Here is a 13,529-nt window from a genome sequence, read left to right as displayed (position 1 = left end):
TGATGCTGAAGCCGCAAGGTAGGCAACGGAAATTTTGTTAAAAAAAATCTTTACGCGATTGTATATTCATATTTATTTATTCGTTCATTTACATTACAAGGTGGTCGTTATACAGATGGATGGATGAATGTGGTGGACGGATGGATGGGTTGTAGGACCTTAAGCGCCATAATCATCTTTGCGGTTATCTGACTGAATCGATTTCTCTTTGTACATACGTAACTTTTTCATAATGAAATCGAAACATTAACTATATTGTTGTTTATTGTACAAAATGATTTCAGGAAGAAGATATTGAGAAAATAGTGGCGGAGAAGGATCGCTTCCGGCCGCACCCCACCAACTACGCCATGAAGAAGACGCAGCTCATGAAAGAGAGAGACGTCGCGCAGCTCAGGTAACCCCCGCCCCGCCACTTGGTCTGGCTAAAGAGAGACGTCGCGCAGCTCAGGTAACCCCCGCCCCGCCACTTGGTCTGGCTAAAGAGAGACGTCGCGCAGCTCAGGTAACCCCCGCCCCGCCACTTGGTCTGGCTAAAGAGAGACGTCGCGCAGCTCAGGTAACCCCCGCCCCGCCACTTTGTCTGGCTAAAGAGAGACGTCGCGCAGCTCAGGTAACCCCCGCCCCGCCACTTTGTCTGGCTAAAGAGAGACGTCGCCCAGCTCAGGTAACCCCCGCCCCGCCACTTGTCTGGCTAAAGAGAGACGTCGCGCAGCTCAGGTAACCCCCGCCCCGCCACTTGGTCTGGCTAAAGAGAGACGTCGCGCAGCTCAGGTAACCCCCGCCCCGCCACTTGGTCTGGCTAAAGAGAGACGTCGCGCAGCTCAGGTAACCCCCGCCCCGCCACTTGGTCTGGCTAAAGAGAGACGTCGCGCAGCTCAGGTAACCCCCGCCCCGCCACTTGGTCTGGCTAAAGAGAGACGTCGCGCAGCTCAGGTAACCCCCGCCCGCCACTTGGTCTGGCTAAAGAGAGACGTCGCGCAGCTCAGGTAACCCCGCCCCGCCACTTGGTCTGGCTAAAGAGAGACGTCGCGCAGCTCAGGTAACCCCCGCCCCGCCACTTTGTCTGTCTAAATCTTCATGGGGAGAAGCTCAGTGTACTAATCTTAAAAGTAATTTCTATCGGGACGAACAGGGAAGATAATTTTTCAAATCATGTCAATGGGATTTTTGACTCATTTAACATCAGCTTCCCAATTCCGCTGAAGTAAGGAGCGTATGCAGAAATTAAGTGGCGTTCAGTACGATTTTGGTTGTGAGATCAATCGTGCCGTCTCTATTCTTAATGACTCTTGCGGCTGCTAGAATACTTCAATTATTTAGTCGGAAAACTCGAAATATATTTCGTTGTCGCCGACACGAGATTCTATTCATTTTAGCAGTGCAATGTGGCTGCAGAATTTAGTTTATCAAAGCATATAAGTCTAACAATATTAGTGTTTTGTTTCATTCTCTCATTCAATTTTCGAGACAAAACGCTAATACTTGTAACCTTTGAGAAACATTAGGCGTCGAGCCGCCGGGAAGTGCTCAAGCGAGAGTCTGCGGAATGCACGCCATGGATGTGACTTCGGTTACACGCTCATTGTGGCGTCAGTTCAGTCCGTTATTTTAGTTTTCTGGGATTTATTAAAAAGTATTAATTTTCATGAATCTGAACCATCAGTCCGTCAGTCCGTCAGTTTGAGAGGTTTACACGGTAACTCTGTCGTCATTCTGACCTGAATGATGGAGTGAAGTGAAGCTGATGGCTTAGGTAGGTTGATGAGGTTGTTCCCGTTGTCATTGTCATTCCCACCGGCAGGGGCGAGGACGCGTCAGTGCTGGAGCTGAACGCTCAGATCCAGGAGCTGGAGGATCGCGCCAACCAGCTCGACAAGACGCGCACCTCCTCCATACAGAGCATCTCCTACATCAACAACCGCAACCGGAAGATGAACGTCGAGTCCGCCGAGAAGGCCATCATGGAGGAGGTACCATAGGGGGGGGCAGTTGTACCACAGACTCTTTATTCCGACGCAATAAGGCCGTAGTAACATATTTATGTGTATATTGAATGGTTCGAATAGATACTTATTTTTGCACTTGACTGTACTATTTTCTCATTTAAATAGTTATTCATGATTTCTATGCAGCATACACTTCGCGACAATCGCGGCAGACCTGAAAATATACGACGCGGCACACTGGTGTGCCGAAACGTCTGTCTTAATAGATAAACTGTACGAGAAGTACCTACAAATAATATTCCGTTAGCGATTTTAATGTAAATTTTTTTTTTTTTTAGGTGAAAGCGATGAAAGGCAAGAAAACAGACGACCCGTTCACGCGCCGCCACACCAAGCCCGTCATGAACTTCAAGTCGCACCAGGGCGGCCGCAGCCAGGTCGGTGCTCAGTGCTAATATATTAATAGTGCGCAACGGGGTCTACTCATTGAAACGGTTCATACAAAAGTGCGAGTGGTAATATGACGTTGACAGCTGCAAAAAAAAAACGCAGTGTAGTTCTCACTTCCCCCTCGGGCGCCACGAGCGAGGCAAAGAGGTACTTTTAATTTGTAGGAGACAGGTGGTGTTTGTGTTCCAGTTAAACATTACCTGTCGAAATGCGATTCTCCCATAGGTTACGACGTCACTTATTTGCCAATTGAGTTGGCAATAGATACAGCCACGCTCTAGTGTTACCCGGTGGCGAAACAAAGTTGTCATCCTTTCATCGAGACAGAGAATGCTTCGTGTCTAAAATCTAGTTCCCAGTTAGCTGCTTGTCGTAGTTTTAGTCTAAAGTTGTAATTTGCTCTTGTTGTCCTGGAAATAGGCAAGCTGTTGAAACTGTCTAGATTATTCTGAACAGTTTTGACAGTAAACGCTTATCTTATCTTGCCTTTATCGTCAGGAGCTGCTCCGAAACGAGGAGGAGGCTGCGGAGGAAGCGAAGCGCCAGCAGGAAGAGGACGCCGCGCGCCGCGAACAACAGCGGCTGCAGGTAGAGGGGGGGGGGGGTGTACAATAATAATGACAGTAACAGCAGTGGACAGTCACTTTATATTATTTTCATTGTCATGAATAGCTTGCATTAGTGAGCATTAAAATTTTAAGTATATAAAAAAATCTTACGAAGTTTTGTGTATTGCTGTTTGGGTTAGTATTACTTAGCATCCCTTTTTCAAAACAAAAGCTTACCTAAGTACCGTGTGGTCTAAGAAGCAACTGGTCCTAATCTGTTCGTGCCGGAAACTTGAAAAAAACATAGATAAGGTTAGAATTGCGGCTCAGCCGCGCGGAATAGGAGCTCCGCTCCATCAACTATGGATTAATGATTAACGGAGAACGACTAGACTTTCGGGGAACTTGGACCGGTTATCTATTGTTTGCTCGAAAGTTATATGCCATAATTTCATTATCCCGAACTTCACATGCCCGAAACTTAATTTGCCCGAATGTTTCGTTTACTAGAAAATTTATTTGATATATTCTTATTTTCCCGAAAATTAGATGTCATAATGATACGAATGCAATACGTATTGTTTTCCATATTATTAAGTGCAATAATATTATTTAATAGAATATTCAAACGCCATACTACAGTGTTTATTTTGATTATGATTGATTAAAATTGTTTTTTCTTAATCTATCTATTATCTTTATTATTTAGGCTACTATAAAAAAAACCTAACCTATCCGAGTCGCTTCTGCTCCGAACCGTCTTGCTCGCTCGCTTCGCTCGCTCGCACAAATCAAATGTCGCAATTCTTACCAAACGTAATCTTTGTAATTAAAATTTACCTAATTCAAAGGCTTGTTTGACGTATGGGATTTATTAGTGTATACTCACCATTTATATAGATGGCAAATGATATTATGGCGTGTGATACTTATGGCTTACAAGATTATGAAAAATGAAATTATTGAAATTAATATTATGGGAAACAAAGATTCTGTCATTTAATTAATATGGTAAACATTGAGTAGTGAAAATGAATTTATAAGAATTAATATTATGACGGTTGAATATTATAGCACATGAAATTCGGGCAAGTAAAGGTATACCACTTGGACCACTTGCTAAGAGACCAGCTGCATTTTAAATGCAATGTGTTGAGCCGTTTGTTTGTTTGTACATCAGCCGGAGAGCGCGACGCGGGCGGCGGGCGGCGGCGGGGGCGGCGCGGGGGCGGCGGGGGCGGGGGGGACACGGCCAGCATGTACAGCCTGCACGACTTCGACATCAGCATCGACCTCGACATGCCCGCCACGCCCAGTCAGTACCACGGACACACACACACACACACACACACACATCTTACAAGGGGTCTCACTGCTCTATCGAACGTCTACGCTCTACGAACGATGTGTCCTGCCCTCGTGACAGATAGTTCACATCCGCACGTTCGTTCGATGGTTCACCAAAACAAATGCCTTAGAGCGTTTTCAGATTATCCGATCCGATATCGGTTCATATTTCATACATTTTACTTGCCCCATATTGATATCGGATAATCTTAAAACGCTCTAATAAGAATGGTTCAAGAACAGAATGTCCAGCGAACGAAGTGTCACACAATGACACGCGACGGCGACGGTTCGTTACGAAACGTGCTAGTCTCGGGTACGTATTATAATGTATAAATTTAAAATACATATCGGTTGAAATACATACAGTTGAAATACCGAAAATTATAAAATATAATGCTTCAAAATATATAAAGTTATTTGAAATAAGTTCTAAACGCATAAGCTTGAAATGCATAGTGGTCAAAATATATAATGGTTGCAATGCATAATGGTTCTTAGTCATATGGCACAAAAAGCATATTTTCATAATGTATACGTTCAAAATCTATACAGTATGTTTTCTATAATGGTTGAAATACATACTAGACACTGAATTTTCACTAAGAAAAATGCATATATTACAATTATGGTCATGATGGTTGTTTTTCTAGTTGAACCTAACACGCTCCTCCTCGCTACGCTCGTCGTCGCACCTAAAGTTTCTATTCAAATAATGATCAGACTTTAGTTTAAAATCCAAGGTCTTGTTAGACAATACGGCTTCCGATCAGTCTGTTTCTTATAGGTTAGGTTAGGTTAGAGTTTTGTCCAGGCGCGAAGCGCCTTAACTACGCTGAATAGGAGCTCCGTGAAGCGGAGCTCCGTCGACATTGTCTTACAGTCCTTAATTTTTCAAAATTTAACACGTAAATACAACGTAAATAGACTGGAGATGATGATGAACCTAGGCATTATAGTATGTATTTTGACCATTATGAAAAACGTACTATAGGAATTTTAATTGTTATTTCTTTAAACTATTATATATTCTGATTGTATATATTCTGAACATATACATTGTGAACTTAGTCATTTTAATTGTATGTATTTCGACCAGTATGAAAAACGTGCTTTATGAATTTTGATTAATATTTATTTTAACCATTATATTTTTCAATTTTCGGTATTTCAACTGTATGTATTTTAACCGATATGTATTTTAAATTTATACATTATAATACGTACCCGCTAGTCTCGCATAGTCTCGTACTTTTCGATAGAAAGAATATATTTTTGTCTGACACGTTGCTATAACGTGCATGGTACTATACGATGTACGGTGTAATGTGTCTCTATCTCAACGCTTGGTCGTTATGTCCAGAGATGAACCCCAACGTGCAGCCCAAGCCGGTGGCGGCGCGCGTCAAGGAGAGCGGCCCCAAGCGCTCGCTCAACCTCGACGAGTACAAGAAACGGCACGGCCTCATCTAGTAAGGAGAGGACGCCCGCCGGAGCTCGGGAGCCAGGCTCTAGTCTAACGTGTACTGTGTACTGTGTACTGTGTAGTGACAACGACGAGTGCTAGTGCTAGTGATAGTCGTGACTGTAAAGACAATTCTCACCCAGCGGTGTGACTACGAAGACTCGACAAATGAGAAGATTGATATAGGTATGCCTTTATGACTGCTCATTGCGCACGAGAAAGACATTTTGAGGCTTGAAAGGTATTATTGTTACCAGTTGCAAGCTAGGAGGCCGAAATGTTTAATGCGATCGAAATCAGTCGCTTTCACCCAGGGCCGTATTTAAGAAAAAGCAATTCGGGGCCTGAATAAAGAAAGAACGCCATGACAGATGTTCAAAAAATGGAATTATTTGAAACAGTGTTTTTTGCCGTAGTCCCTGGGCATTTAGAAGTCTGGATCTAAATCCGGCCCCGCTTTCACGACTCCTTCAAATGGTATAATGGTGACTTTCCACCGGCGAGGCGAGACGAGAATTGAAATTTGTATGGCGGCGCCCGCGGCGGCTCGCGGCGGGCGCGCGTGAATGCATACAAATTTCAATTCTCGTCTCGCCTCGCCGGTGGAAAACTACCTTAAGACGAGGGTAGAAAGAGACGGTGAATGCGATTTTGAGCTCCGCGCGTTAGACAGACGGCCTCGGTTTCATAGTACCGGTAAAATACCAGTGTATACCGTTTTAGTACCGGTATTTTGGTACCGATTTCAAGCCCCGATCAATAGTTATACCAGAGATGAGCGGAGATACAAATGTATGTACTCTACCCACCTTCCGCTAGGTCTAAAGTCGCCTTTATGACAGGTGTCGTGACGATAGTGGTAACTCTGAACATGCACTAATCTCCCAGACCCAATGATGTTTATATGATAGTTCCTGAACCCTTCAATATAGCAGACGATTGTATAAATCAGAACAAAACGTGTATTAAATAGTACAGTCACCTGTAATAATATCTGCCACAGCGGAGCGTGCAAAAATATTGCACCTGGCCTGGCCTTAGACATGTGGTAACAGATATTTTATGCACTCTTTCTTGTACTCGTATCATGTCGTGGTAAATGATAATGAAGGCCATAGAGAGTACTCGCTGTAGTGAGGCGCGTCAATGAAGAAATGACTAGCGCCTGTTCATACGATAAGACCGCATATACCAACATTGTAACAGAACTTTGCCTGCGCCTTTGTAACTGCAGAACTTCGCAAGTAATTGTACCCCCGCCTCCGTAAAGTTTTTGCAGAGTTGTAATGGAGGTTTATTTACATTGACGATACTATTGTTTATGAAATCCTACTAATATTATAAATGTGAAAGTTTGTGAGTGAGTGAGTGAGTGAGTATGTTTGTTACTTCTTCACGCAGAAACGGCTAGACGGATTTAGATGAAATTTGGCAAAAAGTTACAGCCTTATTCATAAAAAACCTTAATTGAGGTTTGATCGGTCTGTTACTTAGCAGACTGATTAAGCTTAATAGACGGTTGTCAAGAAGTATGATTCATAAACACTTGCTAGCAGTCTGCTAGTTGTTGAGCTGCTGATAGACGGATTAGACTCGTTATGTTGGCCACCTTGACAAATCAAAGACAAAAAATGGCCTAATCGATAATTTAAAAAAAAAATTGACAGCAGTGACAGCAAATTAGCAGGAAAAAAAAATAAAAAGCGAGATGTTTGTTTTCCCGCCATTTCCGATCCGCATGTTTATGTTGTGCAAAAAGCCATAATTATGTTAATCATCCTAAATTTTTTTCATATTTATTGTTAATTTATTGTTCCTAATTTAGAGGATTTTTAAATACAAATTCCTGAAAATAAATTTTCCAGTTTTTTTTTTTTAATCTTTGCGTAGCCCTGCCTTCACTATAAATATCTTCGGTATGGTTTTTTGCTCATGTCAAAGTCAGCTGTTCAAACTTGTGGCGGCCATTTTGTGACTTAGCAGGGAGATAAAGGAGGGTCTACGGTCCTCTAACTTTAGCAGAGCCTTGATCGACTGATTAGCGCTAACAGACGTTTATGAATCATGTTTTTTAGCATCGGTCCTTCAAGGAGCCTTCAAGGAGGCTCTAACTTTTTATGAATAAGGCTGTTAGTTTATAACCCGGATTAAAACATAGGATACTTTTTATCCCGATATTCCCACGGGATAGGGATTAAATCTCGAAATAACAACCGCTGGGTTTAGACTCATGAAATTTGGCATGGGTGTTTTAAATTAACATCAATGAAAATCACGATGTACAGATAGTTCAACTCAGTTGTGCGCAGACGGTCGCGTCACGTGAAACTTGTATATTTACAAGCGCACGCACACATAGGGCCGCGCGCGCGCACAACTGAGTTGAACTATCTGTAATTTTAGGGAATTCCCACGAGAATTTAATAGAATCCCGGAATTTCAATTCAACTGCTGTATCTAATGATTTACGTGTGCGAAGCCGCGGGTAAACGCTAGTCTAATATAATTTGCCCTTTCTTAATTTTGATCGTTAATGTAATGATTATTACTAGTTCTAGTAAAAAAGTATACTATGTCTGTACCTATTTATTTGAAATAAACATTTTTGACATTGTGTTAGTTTAAAACATCTATCTTTTCCACTTTCTCCTCCGCCTCTGCTCCTGTCAACCTCCGCTTCCGTGGTGACTCTGTATTCGTCCCCGCCCCGCCTCTGCTAGAAGCCTCCGTTACAACAGTTACAAACCTAAAGGAGCGGCCACACCCCGCACCGCTGCCGCATGCACTCCACCGCTGCTCAAAATACGCAGACGGTGCGGAATCGCAGTGCACTTAGTACGTCGCTGTCGTTTGCATGTCCATTCTTTATTGACGCGACTTACAAATATATAAAGTTACTGTAGAAATCTGAAGGACTAGATGGACGCCACCATGCCGTGAACTGTACGTAAAGGTATATAGGGTGTTTTCAAATTTTATGGAATATTTCAGGAGGTTATTAGGTTGGTTGGGCTGGAAGCCGCTATAAAGTTTTGATGTCGAATAAAGTTATGTATGCCTATGTGTCTAAAGGTGTTTCTCTGATTTTTTCACTCCAAAGTGGTGCCACACCTCTGACACACTTGGAATATCAAAACATTTTGTTGACTAGAATTAAAAGTCCCCAAATTGATTTACAGCGGTGTATTGTCAAACATGGTCAAACGAACCGAACGACTGGCTGAAATGTTCGAAAATAATTGGAGACGCCTTGTATGATGTATAAAATGTAAACCGTAACCAGTAGCGCTGTGGCTATGTCCCAAGTTTGATTACATTTAAGGGTGATTAGATCTTGAGTGAAAGCGAAAGGAACAAACCAGGGACCGATCCGCCCCTTCCCAGAAAAAAAGGGCTTAGTCGTTTATTGAGTAGCCTTTCCCAGAAAAAAGCCCTCTGAGGGCTTGGTCGTTCATCGAATAACCCTAACGACTTGCTTGCCCTATCAAATTGATATCCCATTTATTTTACTTTGCTGCAGAAAAGGGTTTCAGAATTTGCACTACTTCTATAAGAATTTTAAGCTATTTAAAGGGATAAAAAAATAGTATTGTTAATAGGGCAGCCCGTTCATAAGGTCCAAACCCTTCGGAAGTCGAAGTTCGTGTCCTGCGGTCCCTCTGACACTTATAATGTTTAATACGAGAGCGAGAGGGACGGTACGATACGAACTTCGAGTTTCGTAGTAGCCCTGCAGGCCGGTCTCTGGAATATACTAAATTAAATTTTAAAAAATATTGATATTTTGATGCTCTTGCTTTTGAACAGTTCAAGATTTACCTTAAATTCATAAGAATTAACTAATAATAGTTCGGAACCTAGTGTTAGAGAAACATAATACTTGTAAATTTGGAAGATAGCTATATTTAGCTCTATTTAGATAGATCTGTTTAGATGGTTATAATTAGAAGGCTCAATTTATATAGAGCTATCTAAATAGTATTTAGATAGCTCTATTTCTCCACATTGATCTCGAATCACTAATATTTGATTTAAATTAAAATTAGTGCTCAGGGCCCCAAACACGTTAAAAAGAACCCGGGCCGTGCCCCATGCACAGTGGCGTAGCTACCGGAAGGCTAGGCCGGGTAGTGAGTGCCCCGGGGCCCCCAAGCTCAGGAGGCCTCGGACTCTCACTGACACGTCACACGACGAACACGGAACAAACGATTTTAAATAGTCTATAGCTTGTTTATTTTTCGCCCGAGGGCCTTTGGTTACCTAGCTACGCCCTGCCCGCGCGCGGTGTCTTGTAGAATCAACCTAAATGGAAAAGATGAACTGTGGCCAGAGGCCCTATTGTCTGACTCGTAGGCGCTAACGATTGGGTTCGCCGTCTCTTTCTATCCTCAGCCAGAACAGGACAAGACAGAAAGGAGTGGTGAAAACGATTGTGGTTCCAAGTGCATTAAACAATAAGGCCGCTGTACTCTTAGCTCCTGTTAGCTAGATTGCGCTTTCTGTTAAAACCGAAAGCAGTGAGATGCCGTCAACACCAGCACCGTCCGCTCTGCTCTGGCTACGGCGCGGTTAGTTTATGTGGATATGACCTTGTAAATACATTTCTATTTTTAGTAATTATTTCTCTAGTTTAAGTACTTTATACTTATTACATTATAAATACTAAAAAAAAAAACATTGTTACATTACACTAAGGGGCTGTTTCACCATCCATTGATTAGTGTTAACTGGCGGTTAGGTGTGATGGCGTCTCTATTTGTTTTGCTCGAATAGACGGAGACGGCATCACATTTAACCGTCGGTTAGCGCTAATCAATGGATGGTGAAACAGCCCCTTAAATTATTGTAAAATACTCTTGTCAAATTTCATGCTAGGCATAAGATTATGGTAAGGGCCGGGCCACACTTGTCGCGCGCGTGCTCGCCGCCGCTCGCGGTGTGAACTGGCTGTTATTATACGACTTGTAGGAACCAAAAACTACAATTCGAATTGAAAAACGAGAAAATGTATGACTATTTGTCTCGTAATCAAAATGTTTTGAAGCATTCATCTAAATGTTGAAGCAAATAACGAACCGGAAGTTACGTACTAACTTTTGAAACGATTTATTTTTTAATGCTTAATCGGACTGAAGTATCAAATAATTAGCCCATGCTGAGTGTAAATTTTAAATTTAATGTAGCTGTAATATAAATATGTCATTGCTACCTACGCAATGCTATTCAAAATCATTTCTGTATAGTAAGTAGGTATAGGTCGATTCACAAGAGCTGGGACGAATGAATTGAACGAAATTAATGTCACTTGTGACTGTGAGAGCAGCCGTTCGTATACAGGAGCCTACAAATATTGATTTATTTTTATTATTAACAAGTACATAACACTTCTTTTAACACGATATATCGCTTATTGAATCATTTTATGATACACTTATTTAGACATTATCATTCATTCATTAATTTCATTTGTGTCAGTTGTTTTGAATCGACTTGCAACTCGGGCTTTATATTCTCCTCAGTTAGAAATTCGAACTTCGTATCGTGCCGTCCCGCTCACGCTAATAGTATTTGATGAAAGAATGAGGGAGGTGGTTGATGCGAACTACGTATTTCGAACTTGAGAGTGGCCCCCAGTGCAAGCGATCGAGCCTCGCACCTCGCACCTCAATTGAACTTGTAAAAACCAGTTGTTAATATTAATAGTTGACAAATATTAGATTATAGTAATTAGCTTTTTAACTATTTAATTTTTTGTATTATTTATCGTGACGATGGCTGAAACTTAAGTATGAATGGAAGCTCGTGGAACCAGTGGCAGGGTTTTCCGCCGAGTGCCGAGTGCCGAGGGCACAGGCAATTGTAAAGGGCGCGGGCGCGGCGTCCCGCACAAAACACTTCAAAAATGTAAAAAAGCAATATTGATATAGGTGCAAATAAATGTATCTTTATACTGTCGTGCTTGTTTTAATGAATGAGGAAGTGCATGCAGGGGGAGGGGGGAGAACAAGTTATAGCGTAGCTATTTGTAGCTGTATACAGATGAGAGGAATTAATATGGTTCATTATAAATAAGATCTTGATGGAGACGATGCATTTGGAAACATATTGGGCCGCGTATAGCCTAGAGATCAGGCTGGAATCCTGTCCGACGCATTCGAAACACTTAAGGTACTAGTTTTAATCTGTCATCTCCCAGGATAACAGGATCAAAGGAATTTGGGCACAAATTTGTGCCTCTGGGATCTGGGAGAGGACAGGTTAATAAAATCTTATATAGTTACGAGTATAGTTGGACAAACATATCGCTGACAAAATAACAATAATAATTGATCGTTTTTATTTATGACAACACTTTATTTTAGCGGATAAGTTTTTTTATGAATAAGAGGACGGTCCTCTGTCAGAGCTAATACGGCGCAATTTTTTGAACGCAAGAATCGAAATCACTATTTCACTTGCAACATTCAAGTAAAACATACGCTTTATTTCGGATTATCGGCAGTAGTTCCTTCGGCAGCACCAACAAAAAGGTGAATTATTAGAATGAAAGGAAAGGAACTAGTACGAGTGATCCCTTATTTCTTGGAGACGGCCGCCGAAGGCAGCGGCTCGCCCGTCTCGTGGTCGTAATACGCCACGGTGTCGTCCGAATAGAACCCCACGCGCACCGTCTGCTTGGAGCGGCGCACGTGCGGCTGGCCCGCCGCCGCCAGCAGCGCGCGCACGTCGTACGCCCAGAAGTAGTGGTCGCGGTACCGGCCGGGGTAGTTGGCCGCCACCTGCCCGACAACCAGCGCTTCATACTCCACCTCGAGCACGAGCTCCCCGCGGGTGGCGCTCAGCAGCGCCACGGCCGCGCGCCCCCCCTCCAGCTCCAGCTCTATCCCCGACTCTGAGCCGAGCGTCGTGGTCTGCGCCTGGCTGCTGTCCTTCCCCCAGGATGTGGCGTACTCGAAGCTGGTGCTGGACTCGAAGGAGGCGACCCCGATGTTGAAGCTGAAGGTGATCTCCTGCCCGAGGCTGAGCGCCGTCGCGGAGCTCCACGTCGACGTGAACGTGTTCTTCTTCTGCAGACTGACGGAGCCCTGGAACGTGGCCTTGCCCGCGAAGCTCCTGCCGAGTTGAGATTACTTCGGTGAGGTTTTATAGCTAGTGGAATATCGTTAGGTGGCGTCGGTAACAGGGGTTAGTCTATGAGATTGGCTCATTCAGATTTCTGTAGTTGGCGCTAGTACTCGACGTAACGTGATGCTTGATAACAGGGTGAGCCCAAACGAACGTAACTTTTGAGTTGTGAATCGCGTAATTTGTGCTGCATTCGGTTTTAAGCCGGCCGCACGCTAGGGCTAGGTTATAACGCTAGCAAGGAGTCGAGAGTCATGTCATAAGTACACACGTCCAGTTACTACGGTTATAACCTAGCGTGTACAAAGGTCCAGTGAGTGCCGCACGGCGACGCAAAAAAGTTTTACATGAAACCAACATTGTGCCTGCACCAAAAATAGGCAATTTAGTGCGAATTCAATGACGGTTTCTATGACGCTAGTTGACGGACAAATCGATATACCATGGTCCTGGTCCTTGATACTGGTTATATTTAGTTTGTCAAGAAACCCTCGTTGTTGCGACGCCACGTGACAGTTAAGCCCCTTCCCCACTCGTCGGTGCGGTGCCGGTATGCGGTATTTTATACGTTACCGCGACCTCACTGATGGCGGCGATCACACTAATCGCTATACCTTCCTACTGTTCGGTATGCTTTCGATATAA

At 43.2% G+C, this 13,529-nt stretch overlaps 2 protein-coding genes across 3 annotated transcripts in view; one reads left to right on the top strand and one right to left on the bottom strand.

Moving 5' to 3' along the window:
- Positions 1–11,714, top strand: part of LOC141444367 (RNA polymerase-associated protein Rtf1-like) — a 38,844-nt gene extending 27,130 nt beyond the window's left edge. Inside the window, 7 exon segments of the mRNA XM_074109912.1 lie at positions 285–397; positions 1,805–1,973; positions 2,288–2,386; positions 2,898–2,987; positions 4,128–4,172; positions 4,175–4,262; positions 5,658–11,714. Coding sequence (XP_073966013.1) covers positions 285–397; positions 1,805–1,973; positions 2,288–2,386; positions 2,898–2,987; positions 4,128–4,172; positions 4,175–4,262; positions 5,658–5,767 — 714 coding nt within the window. The 3' untranslated portion in view covers positions 5,768–11,714.
- A 384-nt stretch (positions 11,715–12,098) lies between these two features.
- LOC141444109 (U-megalopygitoxin(8)-Mc8-like) overlaps positions 12,099–13,529 on the bottom strand; it is a 30,070-nt gene continuing 28,639 nt past the window's right edge. For both annotated transcript variants that reach the window (XM_074109539.1, XM_074109541.1), the window contains exon 4: positions 12,099–12,872. In XM_074109539.1, the coding sequence (XP_073965640.1) occupies positions 12,335–12,872 (538 nt within the window). In that variant the 3' untranslated portion in view covers positions 12,099–12,334. The remainder of the gene's footprint in view (positions 12,873–13,529) is intronic.

The sequence above is a fragment of the Choristoneura fumiferana genome, chromosome 29 (assembly GCF_025370935.1).
Source record: "Choristoneura fumiferana chromosome 29, NRCan_CFum_1, whole genome shotgun sequence".
Lineage (NCBI taxonomy): Eukaryota > Metazoa > Arthropoda > Insecta > Lepidoptera > Tortricidae > Choristoneura > Choristoneura fumiferana.
Note: the sequence above shows the minus strand (reverse complement) of the source record. Positions and strands in the feature narration are given on the sequence as shown.